The 13,551-nt window shown below is 39.2% G+C and overlaps 1 protein-coding gene across 1 annotated transcript in view; it reads left to right on the top strand.

Annotated features, from left to right (window-relative positions):
• The window catches only part of RORB (RAR related orphan receptor B), a 136,142-nt gene extending 123,519 nt beyond the window's left edge, over positions 1 to 12,623 (top strand). The window contains exons 5-10 of the mRNA XM_026084369.1: positions 1,368 to 1,489; positions 2,798 to 2,930; positions 4,850 to 4,957; positions 6,161 to 6,271; positions 11,493 to 11,605; positions 12,161 to 12,623. Of these exons, the coding sequence (XP_025940154.1) occupies positions 1,368 to 1,489; positions 2,798 to 2,930; positions 4,850 to 4,957; positions 6,161 to 6,271; positions 11,493 to 11,605; positions 12,161 to 12,316 (743 nt within the window). The 3' untranslated portion in view covers positions 12,317 to 12,623. The remainder of the gene's footprint in view (positions 1 to 1,367; positions 1,490 to 2,797; positions 2,931 to 4,849; positions 4,958 to 6,160; positions 6,272 to 11,492; positions 11,606 to 12,160) is intronic.
• The last annotated feature ends 928 nt before the right edge of the window (positions 12,624 to 13,551 follow it).

The following is a 13,551-nucleotide window of genomic DNA, read 5'->3' as shown; positions in this document are numbered from 1 at the left end:
GGGTTTTTTTCAGCACCTACACACTGACTTTCAGTTTATTAGCTATGCCAGTAAAATAGACGTCTCTCATTTAAAGGACACTCCTATAGCAGTGATCTCAGTGAGCATACACATGTGTACATTCATTTTTAAATGGTGTTTTTAAATTCAATTCTAATATGACCTAAGAAACAGTCATATTTTGGGCTCCAAACCACGAGGTCCACCCATTGGGCTCAGACTGCTGAAGATATGGATGAATAAATGATGACATTCCTGGTCCTTTTTATTTCCCATGTTCAGGTCTGGCTAATGCATTACCAATGTCTTTTTGAATGTCTTCTATTTGAATGTGATCTCTGCTATGTGAGGTTTTGGGGCAAGTGTTTCAGTTCAGTCCTATGACTTCCATTTGTTTCCTCGTTAAAAGGTATTTCATTTAAGCTATTTCTTCAGGCTGAAACCCGAAGCTTCATTAGATATATAGAGTTGCAAAATTAAGGAATCATTGCACTTCTTACAGCATGCTTTATCCAGAGATTTCAACTTTTACTGTTAATGAATTCATGTTGGAAACTTTCTGTGAAAATCTTTTTTATCCACTCATGTGGTTTGAAAGGCAAAGACCTACCTTCAAAAACTTCTCTGAGAAGTCTGCTATTAATTTCAGTGGGATCTCAGGCCAGTGTTGAACACTTCATTTTTCCCATATGTCCTGTATTCCATGTTACACGGTAGTTTATAAGATTGTGGTTTCACAACAACTTTAGGGTAACTTAATCCTGTGCTGTCACAGAAAAGTGGAAGCTATTCCTCCCTGTCTTCCTTCTAAAACCCGGACTGCTAGCACTAGTCTCCATGTTCATGCCCAGCAAGCTAAATCAGAAATTAATCCAGCTAAAAAATAAACTTGAGAAAAAAAGAAAAGAATCTTTTCCTGCTTCTCTGATTTGGTTCGCCTCAAGGTAATGCAAATGCCCAAGTCAGGACTGAGCTGTCAGGGCTGGGCAGCTGCACAGACTCATGGCAGACAGAAGTGATCGGGATTTCAAAATCATGTTTATTTAAACACAGCGACAAAAATTCACTTCCAGAATGAAAGCATCCGAACAGTTTCACAAGACCCGTTGTTATTTTCATGTGCGAATCCACAAAAAGTTGAGCATCCTTTGGCTTTGGGTAAAATACCAAAACATTTTGCAACAGACATTTTCAGAAATTAAAAAAAGAGAGAGAGAGTGAGTTAGAAAGGTACCATTGGAAAGAAAAGATGTTTCTCTGAAAATCTGCTTTTTCCAACAACTTTAATGCTTTCAGCATTTTGCTATTGCAAATTACTGTTCACTGGGATGTTTCGTGCAAGCTGTTTTTTCTTCTCCTCTTCTCAGATCGAATTGCACAGAATATCATTAAATCTCATTTGGAGACATGTCAATATACAATGGAGGAACTACACCAGCTAGCATGGCAGACTCACACATATGAAGAAATTAAGGTTTACCAGAGCAAGGTACAACCCTGTAATATGTTTTTACTTCTTCTCCCCATTGTTTGAAATCATTACCAGTGTAGCATATTGGGCAAGGACACGCTGATGAGTTTCTTTTCCAAGAGGTTAAAAATAAGCTTTTAAATGCCTTTAAGGAGCCCAGTTACTGAAAGCAGAGGAGTGACAGTTCATAAAAAGAAGCAACAGCTTTCCAGCATGTTGAAATGTTTGCTAATGTCAAGGCTCAGGAGTGGTTATAGAATCTAGCTTTCCACTCATGGTTACCATAGGCCTAAACTTTTTGCAGAATTTCAGTTGACTTTAATGTCATGAGGATTGGCCCCTCTGTTGAAAGAGTTTTCAGAAAATAGGACTACATAATTTTGTTTCATTTCATTTTGAAAACTGTTAGACATGTGTCCCCTATTCATGTGAGTAATAAATATTTTCGCTGCAAGTAAAGTAAATATCCATCACTTCTAGACATTAGATAAAGATGAAAGCAAAGCAACTTAAAGGGCAGTTGTTCAAAAGTGACTGGAAAACTGATCTATGTTTTCAGTCTACCTGTATGATTTGCAGGTCAAGCTGGTTCAGGATATTGCTCACTAGTAACTCTTCAGATGTGGTCCAGCCCACAGAAACCCGGCTGTGTCCTTCGTGCCTCCTCGCTTGTATCACTAGCAATGGTTCTACAACCAGAATTTAGTTGACATATTAGCTGATCAGGCAAAAGACAGAAGAGAGTCCATCTTGTTCCTTGAAAGCTTTGTGGCTTTGCAGGGCTGGCAGGAATAAAAACACACTACAGCTTTCAGAGCTTTGGCACACAACCCAACAGCATCAATGTGCATGTACACACAAGTGTGGACAAGGAAACTAGTTATCGAGGAGATACAAATCTGGTGTAATCACTGTTCAGACTGCAATGACACTATAATGACTTTTTTTTTTAAGTTTTAAGCTAGCAGAAATATTCTGCTAGATGACTTAGTAGCATTGCTCCACTTTCTCTCTAGCAATACTCCAGGATGTTTACATTGTTTGTATATCCTACACAAAAGCCAGCATTAAAATCACACTGTAATATTGGCCAATATAGTCCCCCTTTTGAAGAGGCAAACCAGAGTTCAGATCCTTGAGACAAATGACTTGTGAAAACAGCCTTCTAATGAATAGTGTCAGGCAATTTAATAAATATAGATGCCATAGCTCTGCCTTAGGTAAAATCTATGGATTGTGTTTTTCTGCCTGGCCACCTGAAGTCCTTAATGCTCTAATGAACGTATTTGCTTACTGCTTTGCTTCTTCATGTGCATTTCCGGGAAGACGAGGGAAGCTCTGTGGCAGCAGTGTGCCATCCAGATCACTCATGCCATCCAGTACGTGGTGGAGTTTGCGAAGCGGATAACCGGCTTCATGGAGCTCTGCCAGAATGACCAAATCCTACTCCTTAAGTCAGGTGGGTAAACGCCAAGGACCAGAGACCTGCTTAGCATGCAGTGCATTAGAAATATTCTCAGTCATCTTGTTTGGCAGGTCATTTTAATTTTAAAGAAGGGTACCTCTTCAGTCAATTTCACTAGCTGCATTAATATGTCAATAATGTTACTTYATTCTGGTCCTCTCCCTCTATAGTCAGTTGTGGTTATTTGATACCCCCCMCACACAAAATCACTGTGGAAACTGCAGTCTCCAACCTGACATGTAGTGGAAGGACCTTGTGAATTCAGCTGGTTGAATCACTCATCTACTACTCCTTAAAATCCCCACTTGGCTTTACTGGAGCGAATACCAGCTTGCCAGGGCCTGCCTCTGTGGTCATCTCTAATCTTTTTAATGAGGCTGCAGCAATACCCTCCAGCCAGCGTGCAGGAGGAAAAATCCCTGCTGGCGCCAGTTGCTATCGGGAGAGATGAGAGTGGATTACGGCAGCACCGGCGCTCCGGTGGTGCTCCAGGCATGCATGGGAGTGTGCGCATGGTCGAAAGGACACAGGGAACAGGGATTTCTGCCCCATCGTGGGGCTCAGGAATTTCCATCTTCTGTGACAAGACATATCATGACTATGTGATAGCACCATTTAGCTGGGAAGGACAAAATGATATTACCAAGCCAGCTGCTACTGATAATTAGCTGCATTTACCCTGTCATACCAGTTTCTTGCTCCCTTCTCATGCAAAAGATGGGGTGCTGGGCAAGGCAGCTCATCAGAGCATAAGAAGTGCTGCCTGTTAAMAGGGAGAGCTCTTCACTAAATCTGCGAGTCGGTGCCACTCAGCACGCCATGCCCAGGGGCCATGGGTCAGCACAGGGCTGACCCAAGGCAGTGGGTGCAGGTGCAAAAAGTCAGAGATACACAGACATCCAGGGAGCAYATGTTCAATCTGCTGCAAAGAAAGAGGGTCTTCATATGAGATTGATTTCTAAAGCTCATACTAATTCCAAAACTTCTGCAGATGCCTGTGCACCCAAAGTAACTTCATTCATTTGACTGGCAAAACTAACAAAACAATTGCACCTTAAGCAAAAAGATATATTTGACCATACGGTTGGACAACTGTGGTTAGCTTCAGCCTGTCTAAACATGTCAGGTTTTATTTTCTGTTTTGCTGTTAATGCTAAGCAGAAGTTGGAAAATCAGAACTTTTCACTCAAAAACATGTGTGCAAAAGAATCCCCAGATTCACAGTTTCTCTTACAGGAAATTTGGATTTAGATAAAGAAATTTAAATTTAGTTAAATTTAAAATTGTTTTTCCCTTCATTTTTTCCAAACTATGTTTTTGCACATAGGGAGTAATAAGAAAGGATGAAGAGAAAAAAGAAGTCTCTATGGCTGTTTCCCAACCCGAAAGAAAAATAAGAGAAACAAAAGGAAAACATGATTTAGGGGTGTTTTTGATAGTTCTTTAATTTCTATTTTCTCTCTAAAAACACTTTGTGATATTCCCCCCCTCCAGCCAAGTGAAGATGGGATTCATATCCATATAGAATGAAGTTCCTTTTTTATATAAAAAATGTTTATTAGAAAAGAGTCCCAACAAATGCCTAATTTTCAGGGGAAAATACTTCTAATGGAAAATATTCACCCAGCTCTAAATTCAAAATAAGTCCAGGCTACCAATTTGCTGCAATGAAGAAAGTCAGCTTTAAAAAAGGGAATTGGGGTTGGACTGGAAATTTCTCTTTTCTCTAGTAAAACCAGACAGGAATATTGCTTCCGTCATTGAGAGAAAGCTCATTTATGTGGCTCCAAAGAGTGTCTGTCCCTGCTGATGTTTCTAGTGACTGATGTTTTCCTAAATATTTTCTTGAAACTTCCTATATTCTGACTTTTGCAGTAATGTGTGGCAGTTTTGCTCTTTTTTGTGACCAATAGGCTGCTTGGAAGTGGTTTTGGTGAGAATGTGCCGTGCCTTCAACCCACTCAACAATACTGTTCTGTTTGAAGGAAAGTATGGAGGGATGCAGATGTTTAAAGCCTTGGGTATGTTCATTTCTTTCTTTTCAACCTTTACACTGAGCCAAATGGTGGCAGATTTGTCTTTCTGGGAATAGYGAATGCAGTGAAAGTCTTCAGTAAATTTTGAATCCTGAAACCTCCAAATCTCCATGCTTGAACTGAAAAAGTGACTCCATTAGCTGCTAACGGTAAAGAAGTGATTTTCGCTAGTGAAAAAAGCACTGAGAGAGTTTTATGAGATATATTTCCCACTACGTTCTCTAAAATTTGCAAAATACTTGAAAAAAGAAATTGTGGTAGGACCAAAGTGATTTGTCTTCACAGCTCAGTTATGTTTGATGTATAAAATCACTCCCACTGATTGTGTCATGCAAAGGAAGTAAAGGGAAGAATTGGTTTCACCTTCATCAATGAGGAAACTAAAAGAATGGAGCACAGCAAAAGGGTCAAGGGACTTACCTAAAATCCTCTGAATCTACAGAAATTTTTAAGCTCATTTAGATCCATATATTAGAACAGTTGCTTCATTTCTAACATGATWTTGAATGCTACACAAAATGTTAATAGCTAAATGGTTTCTTTTGTCCATCCATGCAATGAATATATTAATAGCAAATTTAATCATGAGACAATCAGGACCAAACTCAGAGAGAGTTACTTACTTTACATGCGTATATTACAGTAGAGGTATTATTTTTATTATTAGCATATGGATAAACATAGCATTACATGTCATAAATAGAACATTTACATGTGTTAATATGCATTAGTTGATTTATTTTGATCCTTGTTATACTTTCACAAATCTTCAAAAATATTTGTACTGTTAATTAATAAAATGTTATACATGAAAGTTATTCAAAGTTATTTATTTTATTTAGCTATTTAAAGTTATTTATTGGTCATCTATGTCCATGGGTTAATATCTGTTTAATAGTAACATTTCTTTCCACATAGGGAAAAAAAATTCTGAGATGTCTGTGTGCTTTTGGTAAAAGTCATGCCCCTAATTCTTAATAACTTTTGTGCTTCCTTGGATGTTTTAGTGATACATGAAATAGCCAGTTTTCAGAGTAGGTAGAATTTTAATAGCTGATGGAAGGCATCTGTTTTAGAAGTACAGACGTTGACTCCAAATTTTATCTGACAGCCAAACAAGCCAATTTTCAAGTCAAGTTAAAAAGCTGATAAATTTCTAACATTGACTTTGTCCTCTGTGGTCTGTAGGTTCTGATGATCTGGTGAATGAAGCGTTTGACTTTGCAAAGAATTTATGTTCCTTACAGCTGACTGAAGAGGAGATTGCCTTGTTTTCATCTGCTGTTCTGATATCACCAGGTAATTATTCATTCCAGATACCACAAAGAATGCCTCTTTATATACAAAGAGAAAAAAAATCAGTTGTTTGCTACCTGAACTTACACCATAGGAAAAGATTGGCTACGTCAAGTATCATGAGATAAAAGGAGCTATAACAGTTGGGAATGGTGGTGACAGACCTGGAGATGGGCTGTGCAGGCCAGGGTGTCAGCTGGCATCCCTCTGCCCGCTGCGCAGAGAAGCACAGCGCCCAAGGCATGTTCCTCCTCGAGGCATGTTCCTCCTCAAATTTCCAGGGAGCTCCAGGTTTCAACTCTGCCCATCACTCTGAGGCTGACTCCTCCTGGTGGCACATGGAGAGGGAAATCCACAACTCTGGTGGGATTTTTCATGTGAGGATGAGAACAAGAGCTGTAAAATACTGCACAAGGTCCTGTCTGAATTTAGCCCCAGGTGAGACACGGTGCTTCTTGGGGCAATGTGCTCTTTTTCGTGTGTTCACACATCACAACTCCTCCCAGGCAACTGTACTCTGAATCAGCTCAGGCTGTCTGACCACAGAAAAGGAGCTTTGGTGACTGAATTGACTCAGAAGCTTGATCTAGTAGACAGGCTCACAGTTTAGTGTGGAGTTTTTAAATGTCTCAGGGGAGGTAGACACCCCAACTCACATTAAGAATAACCTCTTAAAAGTTCTTTGCAAAAATTCCCACTGCAAATTATTTTTCCAGCCTGTTCTGCTAAAGGTTTCCTCTAGGTCACTTTGCCCTTTTGCACATCTGTGGTGGAGATTACATTAGACAGAGTTAGACTAGCACAGATGGTGTCGACATGTTTGTTCTCATCATTAATAACACCTCCTGAAAGGACTCTGCTCCTTTTATTTTCCCTTTGAGCAGTCCTTGCAGTGGTGCACTGTCTGCTCCAAGGTGAGAGGGATGAACCAGTGGCTGCTTACACCATGAGACCAGGGGGCTCGAGCAGCCTGGCAGCTCCCCCCACCACATGTGTACCTTGGCTGCATCCCACCGTACACGGGAGTGAAGGCTGGCTGCACACTGTCCCCCTGGGTGTCCTGGCTCCCTCTGGGAAACTGGGCACATGGCGTCCTGATGGGTCGCTCTCCACCATCCCTCCCCCAGTCTGAGAAGACCAAGCCTGTGACCACRACAAGAGACCAGCACTGTGACAAGTAGCACTGAATGCTACCCTGTACAGTTACGTGCAGCCGGGGCTTGCTTCTGGGTAGACTTAGTAGCCTGTTAGACCAGACAAATTTCCAGATTGCTGAAGGCAATTGCTGAAGGCAATCTGGAAATTTGTTTGGGTCTGGACTGTGAAGTTCTTCAGGAACACGTTAACAACAGAGGTAGCAGAAGGTGGTTTAGATGTTTCCAGCTCACTTCGTATTATGAAACCACATAAGTAAGAAGGTGCTAGAATCCTTGTAAGCAGGATCTGTATTTGCCTTTTTTTGAATCCAGGCTGTGTTTTACTTTACTTTTTATTTTCTTAAATTGTTAGAAGTTGGAAAAGTAGGAACTAGCTGGATGGACACAGGCAATAAGATTATTGCTGCTGACTTCAGAACACTTTGGATAAGGCAGGGACATCTCATCTGAGGGAAAAGACTCACTGATGTGATTTCTAGGCAAATTTAAAAGAAGTCAGATTTCTGTCCAGAATCATTTCCCAGGTAATTTTCAAAGGGAGAACAAATTATAGTGCTAGCCAGCAAAATCTGGTCACAGAACCCTTCCAGCAGCTCTGAGGCTCCTGTGCCTTATTCCTGGGTAAAGCCTATTCAAGTAATGCAATGTTTCCCATGGACTTTAATGAATTTTGGATCAAGTCATTTATGAAATGTGCATAGCTGCAAGTAGGCACTAAATGGATATCAAAATTCTAATTCAGACTTTGTAGTTCTTCATATACCCTTTTTGCTCGTAAGGCACCAAAATCTCTTGTATTCTGCCAGCACTTCATGTTGCCTGAGATCCACGCTTGTTTCTGCTTCTTGTAAAACATCTGTGGCTGTATTAAGTGCTTGAATAAGCTAGCAAATCAGCGCTGGCTTTGGGCCAACTGTATGGCAGGCATGTGCTGTGAAAGCCTCCCCATTAACTCTACTAATGAATTTCAGTCCTAATATACAGCAGTCCTAATACAGCACTCCAGAGCTGGGTGTTTCTTGAATAGCAGCTTCTGTTTCTGCCAAGCAGCACAGATAAGCAGAAGCAATTCCAAGTTCTTTTCACCACGATCAAGCTTGAGGGTTGAAGCTGGTGGGACAAGATGAAATACTACAATAATCCACAGTTCCACCTTTCATATCCAAGTTGGCTTTTTTCTACACACAGGCAAGAGGAAACATACAGTCTATTTCTCTCCTGTTCCTTTAACCAAGACACAAATGTGAAAGCACTTGATGCCTGCTGACTGCTCCTTCCTATAGTTGTCTGTAAGCTGTATAGTCTGCAAGCATGTGCATCTTTAGCCGTGAAAGAAGCAATAAGAAAAAAGTGATGGGCTGAAGCAGCATGTACATGTGTGAAACAAACTCTCATGAAAAAATTGCAAATTTTGATTGTGTGAGTAACTCCCAGTTCAGCTGGACTGCTTGAATTTGGGAACAGGGAGGCAGGGAAAATCAACAGAGATTGAACTGACATTGAAATTTGCCATTTATTCTCTTACCAAAATAATAACAATAAATAATAGAAAAGGAAATCATTTCACTCCACACTAGATGTTCCAGATAGTTCAAATGCCTATGTTTCATTTTGAGAAAATGAACGTAGAAGTAAAAAAATGGAGCACTTGGTTCATTTAAGTACAGCCCAGCCCCATTCCTTCCACCCACCAGTGTAGGGACACAGACACTCCTTAAGTGAGATAGATTCAGTTTCTTTCTTCTGTAGAAGCTACCAAGCTGAGTAGTGACTCTTGTGCTCTCAATCTCAATGATTGTTTAGGGAGCTTGCATGAAACAAGAGACCCACAGGGAATGAGGGGACCTAAGGTCATCTGTTAATGTAGTTGCTGGGGTCCAGCATGGCAAAGCCCAATTTCAGACCCATTTTCTGCTTAATTCAGAGCATAGATCCAGATGTTGCACCTTTCACATGAGTGTCTTAACCACCATGCTGGTGGGTAATTATTTGGCTTGATTTCTTATTTCCAAGCTTAACACATTGTAGAGTGACCCCAACAACAGATGCTGAGGCATCTCCATCTGCAAACGCATTGGAGCCCGGCTGGCCCCCTACGTTCTAGTCCCTCTTCTGAATTTTTGAGTGACCACGTGCCTTTTTTCCCATCTTCCTTTTTGCAAAAGGAGAGCTTCTGAGTTGTCCCTCATCTTCTGTCCCACACTATACTTTAGCCTAGTAGTCTGTACACTCTTCAAAGACAGATAAGTCCAAATTCCTAAAGGAAAAGCACGGAACTGAACCAGTATTTCTCATACCCTTATTGGTAGCCACTTGTCTATTGACTTCTTTTTCCTACACTTTTGTGAATGTAACTAGAGGTATCTGGGGAGTTCCAGCCAAATTTACAGATGGTTTTCAGGTGTTAGAAATTACATTTTGGGAGGCAAACTTAATATCCATTGTAAGAGTTTCACCTAGCTCTTGTCATGAGTTTAACCAGTCTTGCATTATATACAGCAAACTCTGTGAGAGATAATTTATGAAACCTGTTCACCAACAGCCTCAGTCTATTTTTAAACTTGTTCCAGTGACAGAAAGATAAATCTTTAAGGATTGCTCTCTATGATAAATCTTTTTAGCTTTGGTCTGCCACAACAAGCCTTGATTTAACACTATTGAAATGCATGTTTTTGCAACAGCATAAAATTTGGCATCTAACCTAGGAAGTCTAAATGCTACTATGTGCTCATTTCTGTGAGTGCTGCGTACACACTTAGCTAATTCTGTTTCTATGCCCACTGGTGTAACAGAAAAGCAGGGTGATTTTCCCTGAGCACCTGATAAATATCTGGAGATCTGGTGATTTATCTCTTTTTGCAATATTTAGTGATGTACACTTTTCATGCAGTCTTCTCCGCAGTGTGTCAGAAAACACCTTCTGTACTGAAATACCATAGTGGTCTGGTCTGTATGACAAGCATGCTCACTGAAATGGTCAACTTACATTATTTCTATGGAGTATTTTAGTGACTGAAAGGGTGAAAAAAAAGAGCTCTGAAAGAGAAAGGGATTTTTCTGCACCTTCCAGTTCATGCCCTATGACAAAATGGATTTTTTCATTTCCTGTTTGGAAGCTAAAATCTATATCAAGCATCAGTTTGGACTGTGAGAGCTGGAGAGGGAAAGAAGTTTGCAGCATGGAAACACAAAAGATTTGCTGGTGCAGTAAACACACTGTATTAATATTTTCAGAACTATCTTGAGGTCTGCTGCTTCACTTTGTGTGTGGTTGTTTCCAGAAGCTATGGCTTGTGAGAACATAGGTCTTAAGAAAGACCTCCTACACACATTGAAATCTATGGGTATTTGACTTTGGCGGAAGCCATATAGGGTTCCAAACAACTGTATCTGTAATTGTTATTCTCCCAGATAATCTTTTATTTTGTGTTGTTTAAAAAGAGAGCATGTCTCAATAATGAGAAATTTGCACTTCAAGATGTTGCAACAACTCATAATTCTGTTGAATTTTTAAAGAAATTCTTTTGAAGGAAGCCATTTCTTTTTATTCAGAATATAATATTTGGTCTCAAAATGTTAGCCTAGTAAATAATGAGATATGTTTTGTTTTAATTTTTAAATAATTATATTCTATTATTTTCAAAGGACTGACTGTTTTGATCAATAAGTTTATTATTTATGGATTAAAAAGTCACTGAGATGTCATGACATGTTTTTCACCTAAGCAGTAAGAAGCTAGAAAAACACTGTCTATACCAACAGAGAATAATAAAATGCTTGGACCTTGTTTCATTTCTACTCCTAGCTTTCTCTCTAACATCCTGGTTCAAACAAACAAATGTAGAGTCAACATCGTGTTGCTCTACACTTTGTATGTGTTAATTAAACTCTCAGGTGACCCTTTAATGGACTGAGATGTTCTGCCTCCAAAACCATGTGTTAATTATCCTGCAGTCCTCATGAGACCTATGAATGCTATGAATGCCTGTGGGACACTGTGTCCATCCATGAGCATGCCCCGCTTCCGTACTTTTCTTGGCTTTAGCCCCTGCCTTTCTTTTTCTCAGATCGAGCCTGGTTAATAGAGCCAAGGAAGGTCCAAAAGCTTCAGGAAAAAATTTACTTTGCACTTCAACATGTGATCCAGAAGAACCACCTTGATGATGAGACTTTGACGAAGGTAAATTGTTTTAAAAAAAAAGGGGGGGCCGAGTACTCCAAGGTCACGTGTCTCTTTTAGTAGCAACTTCTCGGTGCATTGGTGCATTAATTAACTATTAATAGCATTATTAAAATGCATTAATTAACTAGCAATTAAATAATTAAGTTAAAAGGAGCAAACTAGGTATATGCACTGCATAGGAGAAGAAGGAAGGTTTGTTCCTGTACTGCTGTCCCTGGATATCTTTCCTTTTTCTTTTTCTTGTTCAAAACACTAATGACTTTATTTGGTACCCTTGCAAGAATGAGACTGCTTTAAAAAAAACACCCCCAAAGRCAGTTCCTTCTTCTTAGACACATTCTTAGGCATTTAACTAAAATTTTCAGGATATTTTTGTTTAACTTCTAATAGTAAGAATAATTTCTGGTCTGTTGGATGGGTAGTTTTAATGGAGTTTAGAGTATTGCATTCAATCAGCCAACAAGATGCTACCTTAATTCATTTCAGAAACTGTAATTTATACTAAATTTACTTCCACCTTCTTCCTTTTCTTTTTCTTTTAACGTCTCACAGTTAATAGCCAAGATACCAACCATTACTGCACTTTGCAACTTGCACGGAGAGAAACTACAGGTATTTAAACAATCTCATCCAGATATAGTGAACACGCTGTTTCCTCCATTATATAAGGAGCTTTTTAATCCAGACTCTACCACTGGCTGCAAGTGAAGGGGAAGATAGAATTGTCACATAGTCATGGAATGCATCACTGTTAAGACAAAAGAAATGTTTTCATGAAGAACTTTTTAAAAATGTCACTACTGCAACACTAGGAATGTCCTGCACTTAATAGAATTATTTTTCACCGCTACAGTTTGAAGAATGTAAATATGCACCTCTGAGTGGGGTTCTTTTTTTTTCCTTTTCTTTGTTTACTTTTTTTTTGAACTGACCATGAATATACAAATATAGGACACTGGGTGTTACCTTTTTTTTAATTTTATTTTATTGCAGTATGTTTGGGGATACAACTGTTCATAGAATTTTATTGTAGATATAAATGAGAATAGAGCAGTACTTTGCAGTATTACTCTTGCTGTTTATTGTTCAAATATAATTTAAGAAAATTCCACTTATTAGACTTGCCTATTTCTTGTTTTTAGATAGTTTAATGCATGTGGAAATTTGTAGCTGTCTTGGAAATTATTGTGCATGTATGGAATACACATATAAATATGTATATGTGCTATATACATATATATGTGTGTGTGTGTGTGTGTGTGTGTGTGTGTGTGTGTATTATATGCATACATGCTGTAGCTTAAAAATCCCATGCCTACTTTCGAAGGATGCTCAGCCAGGCTCTCATGCATTTCTTACTCTCCAAGTAATATATTAGATTTAATTTGTGCAATCAAGACTTACTTTGCCAGCCAGAGTTAAATCATCAACTGCCGATGTATAATGACAGGATCACTTCTGAGATGTTTAATGTAGTGCATGTGTGCAGTCTGTAAATGAAACGTCAGGAATGTATCAATGGTGCAAAAGCCTTGTCTGGATGATTCAAGTGGAGAGAGGAAAAGTTTTTTGGGGAATTTTATCACTGTTACAGGGATAGAGCATATACAAAAGTGAACATGGTAGGACCTGATGATGTCAGTAAGGTACCTAAAACACAGAGTAAAATGTAGACTATCCCACCCTTACATTTTTCTAGTTCGACAAAAGGTTTTATTTTATATATATTTCTTTGAAAAGAAGTTTCAAGGCTTGTTTGGTTTTTACTGAAGTCAATGGAAAGGCATATAGCAATCTCAGTGAAAACCATAGGAAGCCTAAAATGTAGCTCTGAAGAGTAGCAGCTGCAGGGGAGAAAGGACGGGAAGAGGAAAGACAAAGTGAACAAAGACCATGGTTACAAAGGCAACCACAACTCTCACTAGATATGACATAGCCATCAT

The sequence above is a fragment of the Apteryx rowi genome, unplaced genomic scaffold, assembly GCF_003343035.1.
Source record: "Apteryx rowi isolate R43461 unplaced genomic scaffold, aptRow1 scaffold_638, whole genome shotgun sequence".
Classification (NCBI taxonomy): domain Eukaryota; kingdom Metazoa; phylum Chordata; class Aves; order Apterygiformes; family Apterygidae; genus Apteryx; species Apteryx rowi.
This window is presented reverse-complemented; position numbering and strand designations above follow the sequence as displayed.